The 21,434-nt window shown below is 45.6% G+C and overlaps 1 protein-coding gene across 3 annotated transcripts in view; it reads right to left on the bottom strand.

Annotated features, from left to right (window-relative positions):
• MYO5B (myosin VB) overlaps positions 1-21,434 on the bottom strand; it is a 295,897-nt gene that overhangs the window by 250,287 nt on the left and 24,176 nt on the right. For 2 of the 3 annotated variants that reach the window (XM_081929540.1, XM_081929541.1), the window contains exon 1: positions 20,921-20,996. The exons of the other annotated variant lie outside the window; for it this stretch is intronic. In XM_081929540.1, coding sequence (XP_081785666.1) covers positions 20,921-20,962 — 42 coding nt within the window. In that variant the 5' untranslated portion in view covers positions 20,963-20,996. Of the gene's footprint in view, positions 1-20,920; positions 20,997-21,434 lie in introns of those variants that run through there. 3 annotated transcript variants of the gene reach the window in all.

Genomic DNA, 21,434 nt, shown 5'->3' with positions numbered 1-21,434 from the left:
TTAATGTGATTTCAGCGCAGCACTGGATATGCAAGCATAATCGCTTCATGCATTCCGTTAGGCCATAGATGGGATACCTGTGGCCCTCCAGATGCGGTTAGGCTCCAACTCCCATCAGCCCCAGCCAGCACTGCCAATGGGCACCGGTGATGGAACTTGTAGTCCATCAATATAGGAAGGACCACAGGTCCTGGCCTGTTATCAGATGGTGTCCATGACAGGGGCACATTAATGACTGGATGCAATTGCTTCTTATTTTTATCACACCACACACTAGTATCTGACAGCTAGCAGACTTATATTGGCTAGATTTTTAAAAAATACTGTTACAAAAATTGGGCAGGTTGGATGACAACTTGATATGGATTTATTTTACTTAAGGAGATTCTGCACAGTGCGCCTTGATGAAGTTCCACAAGGTCTTATAGATCTAAGAGACCAAGCCAAAAGATACTCTCCATCAAACTATATCCTATTCAGAAAATGAAAGGGGACTTAAATTCTCGGAGTATATCTTTTTACAAAGGTATCACCCCGATACGCAAGCACGTTTTCCCTCTGCATCCTGAAACCCATTAAAATATTCGTAATTTCATCTATAAAAGTTGGGCATTCCATTTGATACATTTGGACCCCGATATTATACATCCTGTCTTATTTGTTTGCCTTAATCATTTATATCCAACTTTTAGGGCACTTTTTACCCAAAGTGATAAGGAATGATGAGCGACCACACAGAGAAAAATTAAAAACCAGTCATATCATAAGCACATTTTTTTTCCCCAGTGGCTAAACTGATTTCCTGGGTGAGGGCAGTGGTTGCACTCAGTTAGTACCTGGAGATCAATCAACTAGGAAAGAGCCAAGTCTGCAGCTGTGAACCTCTTGGAAAGGTTGAACTATGGAATAAATTCAAAGTAAGGGTGACAGTACATAAGAGAAAAATCCGTAAGTACAGCCCTGCACCTGGTGGAGTCTCTTGCATTGCCCTGGCAAACCTTATTAAATACATTTATAACAAATGTTATTTTTCAAATAAATTCTCTTGTGCACAGTGAAATGAGTCCAAAGAGCCTCCATCAACAAATAGTGCATTGGTAACAGAATGCTAATTGGTAAATCGTTCTACGTATCCACCTCCATAATGGGAAATGGAGTACCTTCCATCTGCCTACTTTGGCTCGAGTTTTACGGTTTCTTGCCGACCCGCAGCTAAGCAAACTCCTACATATTTCATCATCTCTCTTTGCCAAAGCAGTTCCACGTGGGAGAAAAGAAAAAGGAACTGAGGCAACACCATTGCTTCCAACACCACCCACTTGATCCAGGAGGAGCCATGCTGATTTTAAGAAGTTTTAAAAAAACAAAAACAAATAAAAAGCACGAACTCCGCAGCGATTCAAGATGACATGAGCTGTAAAAAGCAAGCAGCACACCCTACCGCTTTTGATGAATTCCTTAAACCGCCACCTATGGAGCCCTGGACTTGAAGCTTCACTCATTTCCACCAAACTCAGAAAATACTTGTGCAAACTGGAGAAAGGGTTCGATTAGAGCAGTGGAGAGCCAGTGCGGTGCCGTGATTGCAGTGTTGGATTAAGACCTGGAAAAGCAGAGTCCTACTGCCCACTCAGCCATTAAGCTCACTGGCTGACCTTGGCTGTCTCTCTCAGCCTAACCTACCTAACAAGGTCGTTGTGATGATAAATAGGAGAGAGGCAGAGTCATATACGCCACTTTGAGCTCCTTGGAAGAAAGGCAGGATATAATTGTGCTAAATGTTGTTGTTTAGTTGTTTAGTCGTTTCCGACTCTTCGTGACCCCATGGACCAGAGCACGCCAGGCACTCCTGTCTTCCACTGCCTCCCGCAGTTTGGTCAAACTCATGCTGGTATCTTCAAGAACACTGTCCAACCATCTCGTCCTCTGTTGTCCCCTTCTCCTTGGGCCCTCCATCTTTCCCAACATTAGGGTCTTTTCCAGGGAGTCTTCTCTTCTCATGAGGTGGCCAAAGTACTGGAGCCTCAGCTTCAGGATCTGTCCTTCCAGTGAGCACTCAGGGCTGATTTTCTTCAGAATGGATAGGTTTGATCTTCTTGCAGTCCATGGGACTCTCAAGAGTCTCCTTCAGCACCATAATTCAAAAGCATCAATTCTTCGGTGATCAGCCTTCTTTATGGTCCAGCTCTCACTTCCATACATCACTACTGGGAAAACCATAGCTTTTACTATACGGACCTTTACTATACGGACCTTTGAAGAACTCAGCTTCTCTGAGTTCTTCAAGCACCTTCGCCACGGCAAGGCAGTGATCCATGAAGGGGAATTGTGCTAAATAAGAACACATAAATGAAAGCTTTTTCACCCTGAGGGTCAAATTCGTATCTTTTTTAAAAAAATAATTTTATTGAATGGTTTTATGTTACAAAAAACAACACAGCCATACTACCACTAAATATAATTAAGAAATAAAAATTACATATATCAATATTTAGTTTGCTATTTGTTATTTACAGTCTTATTTCCTCCCAAACATTCCATACAAAAACACACATATGTGCAGACACCCACACACCCGCACACAAAATGATAATAATGAAAGTAATATTTTCCCCCTTTTATCTTCCAAAATCTTTTCTTCAACTTTGACTTCCTGTCAAGTCCCTTTGCATATATTTTATCTTACAATCGAATGTACACAAAACAATAAACCTTTCTATATAAATTTTCCAATACATTCTAAAAACATAATAAATCCTTAATTGTTGTCCACCTCCTTTTAGTTCCTTTATCACTCGAATGCTAGCATGGAGTCAAAACTATTATTGTATTTTTGAACATATATTCTATAACCATCCCATTTTCCCGCAGATTTTTGCTTTGAGTTCCCTCTGAGTTTACTAGTCAGTTTACTAGTCCCAAGTGGGACCAGACAGCCAGTCGGCAGGACCAAGGGACCAGGATATGAACAAAAGCTTTTTCTAATCAAAAAATAAAAACCAGCACAGCAGCAGAATCCTCACATATAGGACAAACAGGCTTCCCTTTTACATCCACACAAAAGGACAAAAAATCACTAGTCCACTCAGGCTCAAAAGTGTGACTTTCAAGGTCCCCTCCCATCTCTCGGCAGTTGCCATGGTATTTTATGGCGAAACATAGATTTTAGGGGCGTGAAGGTGGCCAAGCACAGCTCAACTGCGTTGGGCACAATAAAAACCATCAGCCCCAAGCAGCAAGCACAGGTCCCAAGCCACCAATGCAAACCAAGAGCCAACAGAGGGAGAGAGTGGTAGATCTTGCCACTCCTGCCCCATAACCAAACCTTTACTCAGGTTGTATACTCCCAGGTATGGACTGGTTGTTGCAATAAGCAGGTCCCTTTATGATTATGGGGCACTTATCAGGGCTTGGCAACTGATCTCACCGTTTGTCATAGATAAACCGCAGCCAGCATGTTGCTACTTTTCAAGGCAAAAGCTACTCCTCTTGTGTTCTTCTAACAGGCAACATGCCAGGTTGTTGCACATACCGGTAATTCATGAATCACTACAGAATAATCCAGTAGACTCCACCAACTTTACCAGTAAGGGAGTGCCAACCATGCCCTGCTCCATCAATGCTTCTCCTTCCTTCACCAATACCAAGACTCCCTCCCCCCCCCGCTATATAACAGAAGTGCATTGCAGCAGGCGGCCTGAAACCAACTTCAAACCATGGTTTCAAACCATGGGACCAGTACCAGTGGTCATTGTGGTCTGATAAGCACTTCAATGATAAAGGAGCTTGTGGCAGATCACAGCTCTCTGTTGCTCCTTCTCAGTCATCCTCTTCCTCTTTGCTCAATTCCCACCACCACTCAGGAGAGAAGATTTTTTAAAAAATGGAGTTGGGCAGTGGAAAAGCTGCGGCAGCCTTCACTGTTTCCTTGCACTTTCTCCCTGCCTATCCAGGCAATGGCGAGGACTGATTCAAATCATAGTAAAGACTGAACCCACATTCGCATTAACCACAATGCTGATTCTTATCCTTAACTGCTGGTTATGGCCAGCTTTCTCTTAGTGGCAGGAGGTGGAGAGGGCATTGTGCTTGATGGACTTGGGGCGCAGGGGGTGGAGGATGGGGGTATAATACTCAGAGTCGAGTGTGGATTTCATGCTCTTTATTCAGCTCATAGTAGTGAGAAATGGAAGTTCCCCTGAAAGGTATGCTTTATATACATTATTTACACAATGGCCCCCCGTGATTGGCTAATTCTGGGATTCTCCTGTAGGCCAATCAGGTTGTGGATTCACTTCCACCTAGAGTTGGATTGGGTGGCTCCTGTGGACCAATCAGACTGCTGCATTCTGAATCCTATTGTTCTAGGACCAATCAGACTGCTGCATTCTGAATCCTATTGTTCTAGGACCAATCAGACTGCTGCATTCTGAATCCTATTGTTCTAGGACCAATCAGACTGCTGCATTCTGAATCCTATTGTTCTAGGACCAATCAGATTGCTGCATTCTGAATCCTATTGTTCTAGGACCAATCAGACTGCTGCATTTTGGATCCTATTCAACTCAGTACATAACAATATGCAATCCCAAAGCCCCTCCCCACCCAATGCCTTAAATCATGGCAAAATTCCATTAGGATTTCATTCTTCTTCAGATCCACTCACGCCCGTATGTAAATCATCCCGAAGTTCACAAATTAAATTGTTTAACAAATCACCCAAGCCAGAAGAGCGTGGCACAGAGTCAAAAATTCCTACCAACGGAAAGGTGAAGCAAGGGCACGCAAGGGGAGACAGGCTTTCCAAAGACACAAAGCAACCTTAAATGCTGCGGCTTCGTGAGAGCACCTCGCTGCGATTCATAAATAGTAATTAACATACCTTGTTTACAAAAGCACATGGAAGCGAGGGGAACAAGTCTTTGGAACCCATTGTTCTCTGACTATTGCTTCATTATGTACAGAACCTGGGGCTCCCTATGCCCCAACTCCATCACTGAAATCATCTAGGGGAGCAGTATGAGTGTCCCTTCAACAAAATGGAAGAAGCACCACCCGTGTCCATTAGGAGCTGTTGCATTTGGTGCCGTGTGGCCCCTGTTTCCAGAAAGATGGAGAATTCGGAAGTTCTCATCTGATACTCAAAGACTCTGAGCAATCCATGACTACACAGTGTTATGTACTGAGTTGAATAGGATTCAAAAGGCAGCAGTCTGATTGATCCTAGAACAACAGGATTCAGAATGCAGCAGTCTGATTGATCCGCATGAGCCACCCAATCCAGCTCCAGGTGAAAGTGAATCCGCAACCTGATTGGCCCACGAGAGAATCCCGGAATTAGCCAATCAGGTGCGGCCCATTGTGTAAATAATGTATATAAAGGAGATATTTTGGGGGAACATTCATTCCTCACTACAATGAGCTGAATAAAGAGCATGAAATCCACACTCGAATCCGAGGATATTTCACACAGGAAAGCCTCTAATAATTCAGGGGTGAGTGGACTTCAGACTTGTGGCATTTACTTTGTTTCCCCCAGATTTCCCCTCCCTTGCAGACTTCTGCCTGCCACCCCCCAAATATACTGCAGAGTGTTAGGTGACCCTTTGAAAGAGTGCAGGGGAAAATCCTCTCCCCTTGTTCTATTGAGAGAAGCCTGTTTGGAGTAAAGAGCTTTCCGTCAACTCAAGGGACATCACTATATGCAATCCTCTGACCACATTATGGTGGTGAACAGGCATGCCTCTCATATATATATATGAACGGGACTTTAGTGTGAAGTTCTAATAATAGACATGGTCACAGGAACTACTTTTTCCTCCCTGAGCAATTAGCCGATCAGTAAATGGATAAACAAACTGCAGGTCTCAATTCTAATGTTCAGGACGTTGACACTTTCAATAAACTGGCAGGCTCTAGTCCTGTTACCTCTGCATTTTTCAATGCGCATCAATGAACATACTGACCCCACTGGAAATGCTCGATTCCACTCTCCTCCTCAAGTTCCACTGATTGGTGACGTGGGTGGCGCTGTGGGTTAAACCACAGAGCCTAGGACTTGCCGATCAGAAGGTCGGTGGTTCGAATCCCCGTGACGGGGTGAGCTCCCGTTGTTCGGTGAGCTCCCGTTGTTCGGTCCCAGCTCCTGCCCACCTAGCAGTTTGAAAGCATGCCAGTGCAAGTAGATAAATAGGTACCGCTCCAGCGGGAAGGTAAATGGCATTTCCATGTGCTGCTCTGGTTCGCCAGAAGCGGCTTAGTCATGCTGGCCACACGACCCAGAAGCTGTACGCCGGCTCCCTCGGCCAATAAAGCAAGATGAGCATCACAACCCCAGAGTCGGCCACAACTGGACCTAATGGTCAGGGGTCCCTTTACCTTTACTCTAAGCACACATTCATGGAAGTCCCACTGAAGTCAGGAAGGAAGTTATGGGACAATTCAAAGATCAACGACAGAGCACCTCCTTCTTAATGAGGAAAATCCCAGGCTCAGTCCCCATCTGCTCCCCGTAAGGCAGGGGCAGGCAACCTAAGGCCCGGGGGCCGGATGCTGCCCAATTGCCTTCTAAATCCAGCCCGTGGAAGGTCCAGGAATCAGCGTGTTTTTACATGGGTAGAACGTGTGCTTTTATTTAAAATGCATCTCTGTGATATTTGTGGGGCCTGCCTGGTGTTTTTACATGAGTAGAATGTGTCCTTTTATTTAAAATGCATCTCTGGGTTATTTGTGGGGCATAGGAATTCATTCATTAGTTTTTTCCAAAATATAGTCCGACCCCCGACAAGGTCTGAGGGACAGTGGACCAGCCCACGGCTGAAAAAGGTTGCTGACCACTGCAGTAAGGAGACACCCCCCTGAGAACATGAGGAGAGCAGACAGACCATTATGGGATATATTTGAACTCAGTCTAAAGCTCTTTTATGTACAAGTGGGACCACCAATACGCTGGCAGTTTGGAGTGCTCCTGTTCACAATTCCATCTATCCTTGCCTCTTTTCTAGGTTGTTATTATTACTATTTTTTTAATTTACATACCACCCTTTACCCAAAGATCCCAGGGCAGTGTACAACATTAAAAACGTAATTTTCATAACATGATAATAAAAAACAGTAAAGCAACCCCAGGAAAAGCATAGTAACAGCCCACCCCCCTTAAAAAGCCATAGATTGTTTAATGGCCGAATACCTGGGTAAACAGGAGTGTTTTCGCCTGGTGCCTAAAGACGTGAAATGATGGCGCCAGGTGAGCATCCACAGACGGGGAGCCACCAAAGAAAAGGCGTGTTCTCATGCTGTCACCCTCCGAACCTCTCGAGAAGAGGGGGTACAGAGAAGGACCTTGAATGACAAGCACAGGGTCCGGGTTGGTTTGTATGGGGAAATGTGCTCCTTAAGGTATTGAGGTTCTGAACCATGTATGGCTTTATAGGTCAGCACCAAAGCTTTGAATTGGGCCCAGAAACTAACTGGCAGCCAGTGCAGTTGGGCCAGCATCAGTTTATATGCTCAACTCGTCTTGCCCCAGTGAGCAACCTGGATGTCAAATTCTGCATCAGCTGGAGTTTCCAAAATGTATTCAGAGGCAGCCCCACATATAACATATTGCAGTAATCTAACCTAGAGGTTACACAGAAGTTAGGCTATCCCTGGCCATTCCCAGGCATAGGCAGACTCGGCCCTCCAGATGTTTTGGGACTTCGATTCCCATAATCCCTGACCACTGGTCCTGTTAGCTAGGGATCATGGGAGTTGTAGTCCCAAAACATCTGGAGGGCCGAGTTTGCCTATGCCTACATTTTCCTCTCCCTCTGGATTTCCACTGCCCTAACCATCAGTCAGCATTCCATGCCCACTGAGCGTGTTCAATCCTCTGTGAGCTGTTTTGGAGGTTCTTCCCCTACTTTAGTTTCCCTCTTTTTTTCTTCTTCTTAATTTTTGGGGCACTTTCGCAAAACAGTAACTCTTTCCTGTATGTGGATGGAGCCGTTCTGACCAGATGAGGAGAACGAATTCACAAATGGCATATATAGGATGACGCCGTGCCTTCCAGTAAACACGCTGAGTGAAAACATTTAAGGCAGTTTCCAAGAGGAAGTCATGTTTTAAGCTCAGGATGTGTGCAACCACAACAGTAGAAGCCAAAACTGATAAGGGATTATTACAGCCACAAACAGGAGTGGTTCTCATTTAGGAATGCATTGACACACACCTAGGTATAGTTCACTCATGCAAATCTTTTAAATGTGACCAACTGAGCGAAGTGGAATCTGACACACGCATGCTCATGGGATGGCATTTCCTTAATCTGGGGGCAAGCGTGAGACTTAATTGACAGAATGGCCCTAGGTAATTAAGACTTCTTGGACATCCAGGAGTCACATATGCCTTAACCCGTCATCTACCTCTGCCACATGGTGAAGGCTTTGACCCATCAGCCATTAAACCAACGGGTGGCTTACATTCATTTTTATTATACTGTCACAGAAAGAAATATCAAAACATCTTTTTAACCCAGATTCAAACGGTGTACCTACACTTCAAGCTCCATTTTATAATTTTTTTTACTATTACCCAAAGAATCCTGGGAACTACAAAATGGCAACAACACTGGGAATTAAGTGTTAGGGACAATCAAGCCAGTTTCAAGTCTCTAGTGCGGATACGCTCCAAGTCTCTCTCAAAATGGCAACCAGGTTCCTATGGACTCCTTTGGCTGCAACCCAGCACCCACCACACACAGTCAAGACTTAGGGTGCCCAGATGCCCTACTTTACCAAGCACTTGTTGTTCTTTAGTCGTTTAGTCATGTCCAACTCTTTGTGACTCCATGGACCAGAGCATGCCAGGCACTCCTGTCTTCCACTGCCTCCCGCAGTTTGGTCAAACTCATTCTGGTAGCTTCGAGAACACTATCCAACCATCTCGTCCTCTGTCGTCCCCTTCTGCTTGTTCCCTCCATCTTTCCCAACATCAGGGTCTTTCCCAGGGAGTCTTCTCTTCTCATGAGGTGGCCAAAGTATTGGAGCCTCAGCTTCACGATCTGTCCTTCCAGTGAGCACTCAAGGGCAGTTCTCTATTTGAAGATGTCCTCTAATTGAATGTCTGCATTATTTCTTCTGAAGAAGTTCCAGCTTGACTCAAAACAAATGCAATTCTGCAGGCCATCTCCAAAGCTTCTGGCTTTTACCGAAACTTATGCATCTACCACAGATGTTTAAACAGAGACAAACAAACTAGCAGAGCTCGTTTTCTTCTAATTTGCTTCTGCTTGCTTAATTAAACCGTTTATACCCAAGTCTTTGGAAGCTTCCAGAGTGGCTTACATATCGACAGGAGAACAAGGCAGGCTTACAATATAAAAAGATGCAACATGAAGTGGGTGAAAGGAATTGGGGAGGGGGCACACAGGAAACACAGGAATCAAATACCGTATTTTTCGTTCCATAGGATGCACTTTTTCCCTCTTAAAAACTAAGGGGGAAAGACTGTGCGTCCTATGGAGTGAATGCAGGGGGGAGGCAGGCAGGAAAAGCCCCCAAGAGCTGCACACAAGCTTCGCGTGGCTCTTGCGGGCTTTTCCCCAGGAGGAAGAAGGGACTGACACGGCCAATCAGTCCCTTCTCCCTCCTCGTAGAAAAGCCCGCAGGAACCGCATGCTCCTTAAAGTGTGCGCGGCTCCTGTGGGCTTTTGCAGGAGGTGGGGGAATTGCCATAGCCGTGCGCAGCCTCTCCAGCAGGGGGAGGCTGCACAAGGCTAAAGAGGAAGCCGAGGCAGCGAGTGGGATGGATCGCGCTCGCTGCCTTGGCTTCTTTGCTCTTTGGGGCTGGGGGGGAAATAATATTTTTTTTTCTTGATTTCTCCCTCTAAAAACTAGGTGCATCTTGTGGTCCGGTGCGTCCTATAGAGCGAAAAATACGGTACATGATGCCTCAAGGCAAGCTTCTTGCTGGCAAACTTACTGTATTTTCCCTCTACAACCCCCCCCCCCCAAGTCCAGCACCAACAATTAATTTTGCAGCTGGAGTTTGATGCCTAGTCCTGGGTTCACAGCCTGCTGCTACATGCAAGGTTCTTTGAACTGCGTCACTAATCCAAAACTGGCTTTAAAAGAGGATTAGAGCACAATATCCCCAAACACCTCCTAAAATGACAAGCAGGGAACTTTAATTGACCAGCAGCACTTTGTGAACTCCCTTCCTTCCAACCCACTATGGGACAGGCAGGGAGCAGCAGCAGCAGCAACCACTCCCAAAACAAATACAACTGAATCTAAATTAGTTTAAAGGGCTCTACAATGTGTGTAAGCTGGGACGCAGGTGGCGCTGTGGGTTAAACCACAGAGCCTAGGACTTGCCAATCAGAAGGTCGGTGGTTCAAATCCCCATGACGGGGTGAGCTCCCGTTGCTCAGTCCCTGCTCCTGCCAACCTAGCAGTTCGAAAGCACGTCAAAGTGCAAGTAGATAAATAGGTACCACTCTGGCGGGAAGGTAAACGGCATTTCGGTGTGCTGCTCTGGTTCTCCAGAAGCGGCTTAGTCATGCTGGCCACATGACCCAGAAGCTCGGCCAGTAAAGCGAGATGAGCGCCGCAACCCCAGAGTCGACCACGACTGGACCTAATGGTCAGGGGTCCCTTTACCTATACCTTTACAATGTGTGTGGGGGGGAGGAGTCTTAAAATGTGGAAGGAGCTAGTAGACAATCATATGAGGATGTTCCAGGACAGGTACCATATTTTTCGCTCCATTGGACGCACTGGACCATAGGACGCACCAGATTATAGGAGGGGGAGAACAGGAGAAGAAATTTTTTTTCTTGTTCTCCCCCTCTAAAACAAGGTGCCTTCAAGGTACATTCACCAGAGCTTGTGGGGCTGGCGGTGGGGGGAAGTGCTGCCTTCCCCCACCACCAGCCTCAAAGATCCCTGAAGCCTTTGGAGCGCAGCGCCCCGCTGCCCTGGAGAGGCTGTGCGCGCAGCCGTCCCCAAGCTAGAGCAGCGAGATGGAGCCCCCCCGTCTCACTGTTCTGGCTTGGGAACAGCCTTGCCAGCTTCTGCAGGACAGCGGGGTGAAGGCACCCCGCTGCCCTGGAGAGGCTGTGCGTGCAGCCATCCCCAAGCTAGAGCAGCGAGACGGAGCGCTCCGCAGTGCTCCGTCTTCCTGTTCTGGCTTTGGGCTTAGCGGCGCTGCCTGCATTCGCTCTATAGGACGCACACACATTTTCCCTTAATTTTTGGAGGGGAAAATGTGCGTCCTATAGAACGAAAAATATGGTACTTTAGGTTTCAACCTGACCCCTAGCCTTGGGGGAGGAGAAGGATAAAACTGGCTACTTTATTTTCCATCTCTGCAAATGCAAGAACCAGATGTTAAGTCGGTTTGGTTGGCCACTGTAGGATCACGATGCTGGACTAAACAGGCCTCTGGTTTCTTAATCAATGTCACCTTTGAATTTTAAAGGCCTTAATTACAAGTTTAACTGCGAGCAATAAAAACAACAACAATAACAACAACAATTTATTATTTATACCCCACCCATATGGCTGGGTTTCTGCAGCCACTCTGGGTGGTGCCCAACAGAATATGAAACAAAATAAATCTTCAAACATGAAAAACTTCCCTAAACAACACACAATCAGGAATATTGCTCGCCTACAAGAGATTGCTTGAATGCCTTGTGTCCCTGGGATAAAAAAGGCACATGTGGGCCATACGTAATCCATAAGGCTTCAGGCGAAAATACTATTGGTCACATCACACCAGCTAAACACTCCTTACTGCTGAAATATAACAACTAAATTATTCATGGAGGACTGTTTTAGCAAATCAGTGAAAGATTGAAAATTTGCTTGAGCCTCTTAGCTCCCAAATGCCATTTTGTAATCAAAAAGAGCCTTCATCTGAACTTCTCTCAAAGGGATCTGGTTAGCCTGAACACATTACAGTGGTGCCTCTAGTTACAAACTTAATTCGTTCCGGAGGTCCGTTCTTAACCTGAAACAGTTCTTAACTAGAGGCGTGCTGCTGCACCGCCTGCATACGATTTCCATTCCCATCCTGGGACAAAGTTCTCAACTCGAGGTAACTCTTCCAGGTTAGCAGACTTTGTAACCTAAGGCGTTTGTAACGTGAGGCATTTGTAACTCGAGGTACCACTGTACTGGGATAACGATGGCATTCTTTCACTTCTTAAACTGTAGTTCTCTGAAAAGTTTCCTCAGGTTTCAAAACAATGTGGTTTCAAAATGAGCATGATAGGAACACAACTCCAATCTCCAAGTGGTGTGAGATACACAGGGGTTCGTGTTTCCTTTTGGAAATGAGGCACAGCAGAGACTGCGATGTCTTTATGATGTTGTTTAGTTGTTTATTCGTGTCCGACTCTTCGTGACCCCATGGACCAGAGTACGCCAGGCACTCCTGTCTTCCACTGCCTCCCGCAGTTTGGTCAAACTCATGCTGGTATCTTCGAGAACACTGTCTAACCATCTCGTCCTCTGTCGTCCCTTCTCCTTGTGCCCTCCATCTTTCCCAACATCAGGGTCTTTTCCAGGGAGTTGAGTCTTCTCATGAGGTGGCCAAAGTCTTGGAGCCTCAGCTTCACGATCTGTCCATCCAGTGAGCACTCAGGGCTCCATTCAGAATGGATAGGTTTGATCTTCTTGCAGTTCATGGGACTCTCAAGATTCTTCTCCAGCACCATAATTCAAAAGCATCAATTCTTCGGTGATCAGTTGAGGGCTTTATATCTTAGCCAATTTTAATGGAATAGCTGGAGTGAAAAGTAAATGGATACAGCACTACGAAGCACCTGGCGTTTGTTGTTGTTAAAAAGGTCTTACATGCCAACTCTTTCTTTTCCACAAGATTTAAAGAGAAGCAATGTTCAGCGGGATGATAGGCTCAAAGGGACCAACCAACCCCCACAGCTCCCACAGCATTTAGATGAGTGCATCCAATCTCATCTAAGTGTTATTAGCGCAGTAATGGAGACGAAAGGCTAGGTAAACAGAAAGAAAAGTGCAAAGCAATCAGACATATAAATTCCCCAGGACTCATGATTTACTTGATAAGGGACCAATTCATTAAGCTGCAAGCTGAATTTATGGGCTCTAGGCCTAGGACAAAGCTTGCAGAATATAAGCCACATTGCTTTAGGAAATATGCACATGCAATAGCAGCAAAACGAAGCAAAAAATGTCAACTACAGAGTTATATTTCCCTGTAGAGAAGGACAAAGATTAAACTCTAGAACCCGCTCCCTGCTGCTGCAACATGCAATTTACCCTAGTGCAACTCCTAAGCCTTTATGAGTTGTGTGAACATGGAAAACTTTGGCAGGTACACCTGTTCAAACTCATGCAAGTCAACAATGTGATGTTTGGGGTAGGTTGCTACTGGCCCAGATACAATGTGCAACTAGATATGCCATGTGGTTGGTTTCATTTGTTTTGCTCTCCTGCACCTTTAATATTTGCATGACAGGCAGAGGTTCCACTGGTGCAGCTATTAAGAATGGCAGGTCGAAGCTCCATTTTGGATCCAGCCTCTGTGTGGGCTCAGCCAACGGCTTGCTTTCAGCCGGGGGAAGCAGAGCAGTGCCAGTTCCAAACTGACAGGTGGGTGTCTGAAGTGATCCCCCTCCCTTAATAGGGAAGGACTGCGGTAGCTCCGTGGCAGAGGATCTGCCTTGCTGGCGTGGCTGCAATGTTGCACCAGTCAGCACCAAAATACATGCCTCTTTTGGTGCTGCGCTGCCCCGTGAATCAGTTGATTCACTCAGCAGCACGGCACCAAAATACATGCGCAAATCAGCTGATCTGTGGGGTAGGGCAGCACCAAAGGACACATGTCTTTGGTGCCTCATGGATCACCTGGCTTGCATGGCACCAAAAGAGGCAGTCGTCAACCTGGCTGCATTTCCCCAGCCACTCTGAAAAGCTCCCAGAAGAATAGTAAAAATACAATAAAACATCAAACATTAAAAACTTCCCTAAACAGGGCTGCCTTCAGATTTCTAAAAATCAGGTACTGTAGTTGTTTATTTCCCTGACATCTAAAGGGAGGAAGTCACTAGCAAGAAGGCCCTCTGCCTGGAGACAATCTTTCCATTCTTCATGCTGCTGAGATACGGAGCCCAGATGAAATTATGTACAGTACTTAAAGGCTACGGACTGGCAACCAACTTACTAGAGAGGCTAGCCAGTCTAGTTATGTTAAGTTTTAGAGTTAAGTTGTTTACTGGGCAATGTTTTCATAGGATTTTTTGTAAATCTCAAAAGTTGTATGTTTTCCTCCAAATCTAAAAAATAACAAAGTGCTGAAATATATATATATATATATATATATATGCAGGTTTTGGTGTCCTCGGGTGTCTTCCCGTGTAAAAGTTGGGGTGTCTAGGCGACGTTTCGACGAGGTCTCACTCGTCATCTTCAGGCTGGTGCTTTCGAGTGAGACCTCGTCGAAACGTCGCCTAGACACCCCAACTTTTACACGGGAAGACACCCGAGGACACCAAAACCTGCATTCCTGTACCCGTGAAAATCTACGAAAGCAAATATATATATATATATATATATATATATATTTTAAAAGAGGCAGGTCTTTAGTTCATGCTTTTCAAAAATAAAATAAAACAAATAAAAAGTGTTTCTGAATTTTAAAAAATGTGACGACATTTTGTTTTTGCAATAGCTTTTGTATCCCAGTTTCTAAGACGCGAGATAGTTGCTGAGAAACTGTACGAGAATTTGTACCATGAAGAGCAGTTGGATTTTGCCAGGTTAACCATCACTCCTCATCTTATCAGAATGATTGCTCCCTGACATGGTCCCTAAGAATGTCTGAGCTAACACACAGGTATGTTTCTGAGAAGTTACACCATAGCTGCTCTTCCAATCTGCCACACTATCTCCTCCCCAAACCTGGCACACTGCAAGGTGTTTTGGACAACAGCTTCCATCAGCCCCACCTGCGCTAAGCAAGATAAGAAAGCAAGGTAACGAAAAAGTCACAGCTATGTACACACTGACAAGCACCTTCCAAAGTGTGCTGAGAAGCGCAGGCTCGTGCCTCAATGCCAAACCCATTATAGTAAAATTAAAGCACTTAACTTTGCACAAGAGCTGCTGAGACACCACCCTATCTAAATGCTGCAACCGCCCACTGCTAAAGAGCGATGCCAGCACTGAAAGCATCTAAAATACGCATCACTGAGATCAACGGGCCTAACCTCTACGTTGTCACCCAGCCGGTTTAGGAACTGGGTGTCAGAAATACTTAAGAGCTTAGCCCTGGTTTTTTTTTAATGGGGCTCTTGCACCTCTGCCATGCTATTGAAAACTTCACCTTAGCTTTTCTTCAAGCTCTTAATTATATCACGCTTAAGTACTTCGCAAACTTGATTCTCCTGTGGTTTTATTGTTATGCGTTGCATTTTAAAGTATTTCTTTCTCAGTTTTTGTCTTGACATCCTTTTATTGCAGAAAGGGAATAGTGGAGAGCATTCAGATGGTTCTGCTGGGTCAATTCACAGCTTTATAAGCCAATATTGCTTCCCACACCTACCCTTTGCAAACCCAGCATGCAGCATCCCTTTAAATCTCATCTTGGAGAGGTGTTTGTCATACAATAAATACAGACACTTATTTCCATCTCCAGAGCCTTCAATTTATTTTTGATTTTTTTTTCATTCCCACTTCCCTAAAAAAGGCAACCTGATCTGAAAAACATTCTATTTTCACCACTGACATGATTTTCAGCATTTTCATTCAAATATACTCTAGCAGCACATTTTATATCTCTACCTTCTATATCAACAAAACAATACTCTTTCTGGGGAGATAGCAGTGATTCCACCTGTATTTCAGAAAGCACATACAAATCCTATCTTCCGACATTCAGCTCCAAAGACAATTTAAGGCTGATCGAAATCTCATTTTGGAGACCAAGTACTTTCCCAAAACTTGTTCTGAAAATAAAGTTCATGTTGAAAATAAAATGGGAGGCAATATAAATTATTTGGTCATAAGTCGCTTTGAATATCGATTAGAAAAAGCTAGTGATAAATCCATAAATCGGTAGACAAGCTGGTATGAAAAGGGCTGATTTCTACAAATTCAAGGTGAGTTTCTCAATTTTTATTTCCTTCTACAGCACCTTGCACTGCATCGGGATGTCATGGGCTGGTTGGACACAGAGGGATGGTGGGAGGAAGCAACTGGGGAACCACCAAGGAGAGAAGGCTCAGAGCCATGTGAGTGGTGGTGGGACAACGATGGGTGGTCGAAGGGAGAAAACTGGGAGGAGGAGGTATGGGAAGTTGAAGAGGTAACAGGGCTTAGTGAGCAGAACCAGAAGAGGGCTGAAATGGGCAGAGCAGTGACAGGCTGCACGCGGGCACAGTCTCTGATTGTTTGGGGAAAGCCCTGAAGAGAAGGGCTGTGGAGAGGCAGGCACTTTCAATCCCGGCAACTGATTCCATGAAGGCTAGCTGCTGTGCTCATTAGGCCTGACCCTCAGCCAAGTCTGTGGAGACCATGTTTTTGCTAATAAAGAATTGACTCCAACGGTGTGATTTACTGCCTGCTCGCTCTTTGACACAGAACATCATTCTGGAAGATCTCCCAATATTCTGGAGCCACTTTTTAAGAGGTAAGATGGGGAACAGTAGATCAGAATTTAATATCAAGCTAAAGGTCCCATGTTTGGTCGCTGACATCACCAAGTAGCGATAGGATCCTTAGTCAAACACCTGGAAAGTCATCACCAGTCAGTGTCAGCAACAAGAGTGAGATGGGTCAATGATCCTACTGCATTGAAGGTGGCTTCCTATATTCCTAAAGATGAATCTGTGAAACCCAGGTGCAGAAAGAGCAAGAGATGCTCAAGTGTTGGGGGCGAGTTGTTGTTTCATTAGCCACCAGACAAAAATAGTCTCTGGGCAACCGAATCAAATTACAGAGTTGCAACTGTGGCAATCAATACTGTCAGGGAACTGCCATCGGAGCTAGAGGCAGAGGGAAGGCACCAGAGGGATGCTGGAGAAGGTCCGGGAGAGAGGCAGCCCATCTGCTGGGGAAGGAAATCAGCGTAACACCAGTGGAGAAGGGGGGCAGATGGGGGAATCGGAGAGGAGGCTCCAGGACTCTTCACCGGAGACCAGCGGGGAGAGCATGGGTACTCCGCTGCCCACACCCTCCCTGCGCAGAAGACTTCCGCGCAGGGAGAGTAGGAGGAGACTTGGCGTCAAAGAACTTCTTTGCTGGAAGAAGTTCAAGAAACTCCCACTGGCGGATTCTGCCAGCGACTGAGACAGCCACGAAGTGAAGGGCTGTCCAGACAGAAAGGGTTCAACCAGGTAACCTAGCCAGGAGTGGCGGCAACTTACGCACAAGCAACCCCTAGAACCATTACAAATACCTTGGAAGGTGATGAACTCTCTTTCCTTGGAGGTTGGATGGCGATCTGTCTTGGATGCTCTAGTTGAGATACCAGCAATGTAGGGAGTTGGACTAGATTTCTTTTTCAACTCTACAAATCTATGAAATCTGAAACACTAACAAAACAACCACCTCAAGAATCCCATCAGCAACAGAACAGTAGAAACATCAACAGCATATGGACCAAGCCAAGGTGAAGCCATCTGCCCGGGGAAAGAGGAAGGTTTAACCTGGTGTGAAAAATGCATTAGTAGTCGGCCACAGGTGGGCCTCACTTTGAAGAGCATTCCATAGTTGTGTCACTGAGCAAGAGGGAATTAAGCTGGATAGCTCAGTGGGTTACAGCATGGTGCTGATAACACCAAGGTTGTAGGTTTGATCCTTGTATGGGACAGCTGCATATTCCTGTACTGCAATGGGTTGGATTAGATGACCCTCAACATCCCTTCCAACTCTATGATTCTAAGAGGTTCAGGCAAGAAATGTTCAAGGTGGGGGTGGGACTTGCAGCAAGTTCCACATGCTACGGGACTGTCAAAGCCAAAGCACTCCAGACCAAATCAGAGTAAAAAGAGGGAGTGCTGTGCTTCGATTCCGTACAGCACTGGTCTGGAAATACTATCCATGCTTCACAAGGCTGCCTAGCTCCAGCTGACCTACTTGCGCCTGCTCAAAAGCTGTGACTAAGCAAAGTGGCGGGTGGCACTCAAAGAAGCAGAGAAGCAACAAGCAGGCTGCCGGACTGGTTATACATGAACTTCTTGGTTTGGACTTAATGTGCCTTTTGCTTTGCAGTATTTCTCTGAAGAGAAAGAAAGAGAAGGGGGGTACAGTGATGAATCCCATTTTCACCAGATTAAAAACTGGTTTTAGAAGAACCTCGGTGAAAATCTCACATGCTATTTACAGAAAGCATTTTCTGGCCTGCCTCTTCCCGCTCCCCAGACACTTTTAGAAAACCAGACAGCACAATCCCAATGATAGAATCGCATGTACAGAACTATCTGCAAAACATACTTAGAATCACAGAACTGTAGAGTTGGAAGGGACCACAAGAGTCTGCAACCCTCTGCAATGCAGAAATATTTTGTCCAATCTGGGGCTAGAACCCACAACCCTCAGATTAAGAGTTTTATACTTTACCAACTAAGCTATTCTCATAATAAATTGCCTAAATAGAAATGTTTTGCCTCATCTAGTTGAGCCAAGGAGAAACACAGTCAGTCTTAACTGCATCCTCACACATTTATCTTGCTTTCCCCTCACTGTCAAGCTCCACAGTGGTACTTCTGGTTGCGAACGGGATCCGTTCCGGAGGCCCATTAGCAACATGAAAAGAACGCAATCCGCAGTGGTACGTTTGCGCATGCGCGGGTTGCGATTTGCTGCTTCTGCGCATGCCAAGCGCCGAAACCCGGAAGTAACCCTTTCCGGTACTTCTGGGTCGCAGCAGGATCTAACCCGAAAGAACGTAACATGAAGTGGACGTAACATGAGGTATGACTGTATCTGTAAGATACTTTTAAAGCAGTATCATGCCACTTTAAACAGTCACGGCTTCCCCCCAAAGAATAATGGGACATATTGTTTGTTAAGGGTCCTGAAACCTGCTATGAGACCCCTATTCCACCTCACAGAGAAGAGAGGTTTAATCATCAATTCCTATTTCCAGAGAACTCTTGAGAACTGTAGTTCTGTGAGGGGAAGAGGAGGTTCCTAATAACTCTCTTCGTCCTTAACAAACTACAGTTCCCACGATTCTTTGCGGGAAGCCATGACAGCTCACCAGGGGCAGGGGACAACTTGGGTGAAAGAGTTTCAGGTGGAAACGTGGAAGTGACAAAAAAAAACCCAACCTGCTTGGGTAGAGAGTTTAAGTAATCCACTTAGAAGAATTTCCTCAGTAGAATAACTAGAAAGCTGGTCATTCTCAGGGGCCATTGAATGAAACCAAACGTTAGGCAATTCAAGAGAGGCAACAGGAAGCATTTCCTCTCTCTCACACACAGAGTTAAGTTATGGAATTTCCTACCACAAAATGTAGGGGATCAATTCTGGTGGCTTTGAAAAGCAGTTAGACAAATTAGTGGAGGATAATAAGGCCATCCATGGCTACTAAGTTGGATGCCAATGTTCTACCTCCATTGTTGGAGATGAGGAGAAGGAGAGCGCTGATATCCTGCTTGTGGGTTGGACATAACGCTGAACCCAGACCAAAGACTTCTGGTGCAACTTCTCCCAGGGAAAAGATGGAGCTGGAACAAGTGGACACCAACTCTGTCCTCCAGCTCCAGGACAGAGCAAAGAGCTCTCTACCATTTCAAGATGAATTGGTGGGATGAGGAAGGGCCAAAAACCCAAATAATGGCCACAGCACAAATCTTGGTTTTGCCTAGGCCCAAGGTACAGAAACACAGGAAGCTGCCTTATAACGAGTCAGACCACTGGCTCAACTACCTCAGTACTGGCAGTTCTGACTGGCAGTGGCTCTCCAGGGTTTCAGACAAGAGCTATGGCCCTTCCCTATATTTCCACAAACAACTCCATCTTCTCCTTTGCCCCTGCAGCTGCCAATAAAAAAAGTAAAGGACCCCTGACAGTTAAGTCCAGTCGCGAACGACTCTGGGGTTGCGGCACTCATCTTGCTTTACTGGCCGAAGGAGCCAATGTTTGTCCACAGACAGTTTTTCCGGGCAATGTGGCCAACATGACTAAACCGCTTCTGGAGAACCCAGAGCAGCGCATGGAAACACCATTTACTAGGCCACCTCAAAACAGCAATAAAAACAACAAGTTGCAGAGTCATATACCGCTGAACCCTGTTGAGACTCTCAGCTTTCACTAAGAAAAGAACACAAGTTTCTATCCCTCATGATGTTCAAGGACACTTAGACATCCTGAAGTTTCAAAATATAACTTCATCCCAAAGCGGATAAGTATTTCCCACATTTAAATCCAATGCAGGATTTCAAGGTACTGAATCATGGATTTGAATTTCTTACTTGGAAGAGAATATTATCCAATGGGACAGGAAGTGACCATTCCCAAAAACCTGGCAGCAGCTCTGTTAACATAATTTGCTTTAACGATGCACAACACAGACAAATTAGAGCTGCTTTTTCCAGCTCGCGGATGGTTGCCAGTATATCCATGGTGCTGGGAGGAACATGGAAAGCAGTTCATTAAATAATACAAGCCAGCGAAAAGTCCTTAGATTACACTTCTACAACCCCACTTCCAAAAAAACAACTGCGAGAGGTTCACAGAGACCACTGCATTTCCCAAGATTAAAGTTCAATCTTGCTTCAGCTAATGTGCCTTTTGAGGACAGCTCTTCAAAAGCTGGCACCAGCCTTGGGAAATTTTCCCTCCATGATTAGAAGCAAGTGCTGAACGCCTACTCAGAAATAATCATATCCTAGGAAGAGGCCAAGCAGAACAGGAAATGTATTTTCCATGAGAACTTTGCCTACCTTCTTGACTCCTTTCCGCAGCAGCCTGATGATTTTATGCATGCTGGCACTCTTGGTCAGTGCTGCTGATGCATCTTTCCAGACTGACCACACCATTTATATTCAGCAGCACCTCCTTCCTTGGAGAGAGGTGGCCCTTGGCTGAGTGAGCTCCACCCCACCCACACAGCCAATAGGCTTACCTGTGGAGCACAGGAGGCTGCCTTCTACTGAGGTCCATCCAGTTCCATAATGTCTAATGTCCTGACTGGCAGGAACACTCCAGCTATTTCAGGCAGGGCTCTCTCCCAGACCCACCTAGAGATGCTCAGGAATGAACCCAGGACTTTCTGCCGACAAAGCAGGTGCTCCAAGCTGCAGCCATTCCCAATATTAGTACAGTGGTACCTCAGATTACAGACGCTTCAGGTTACAGACTCCACTAACCCAGAAATAGTACCTCGGGTTAAGAACTTTGCTTCAGGATGAGAACAGAAACGCTAAGTCTCGACTGTGTGTGGTGGATGCTGGGTTG

The sequence above is a fragment of the Podarcis melisellensis genome, assembly GCF_964234715.1.
Source record: "Podarcis melisellensis genome assembly, chromosome: 11".
In the NCBI taxonomy this organism is placed as follows: Eukaryota; Metazoa; Chordata; class Lepidosauria; order Squamata; family Lacertidae; genus Podarcis; species Podarcis melisellensis.
Note: the sequence above shows the minus strand (reverse complement) of the source record. Positions and strands in the feature narration are given on the sequence as shown.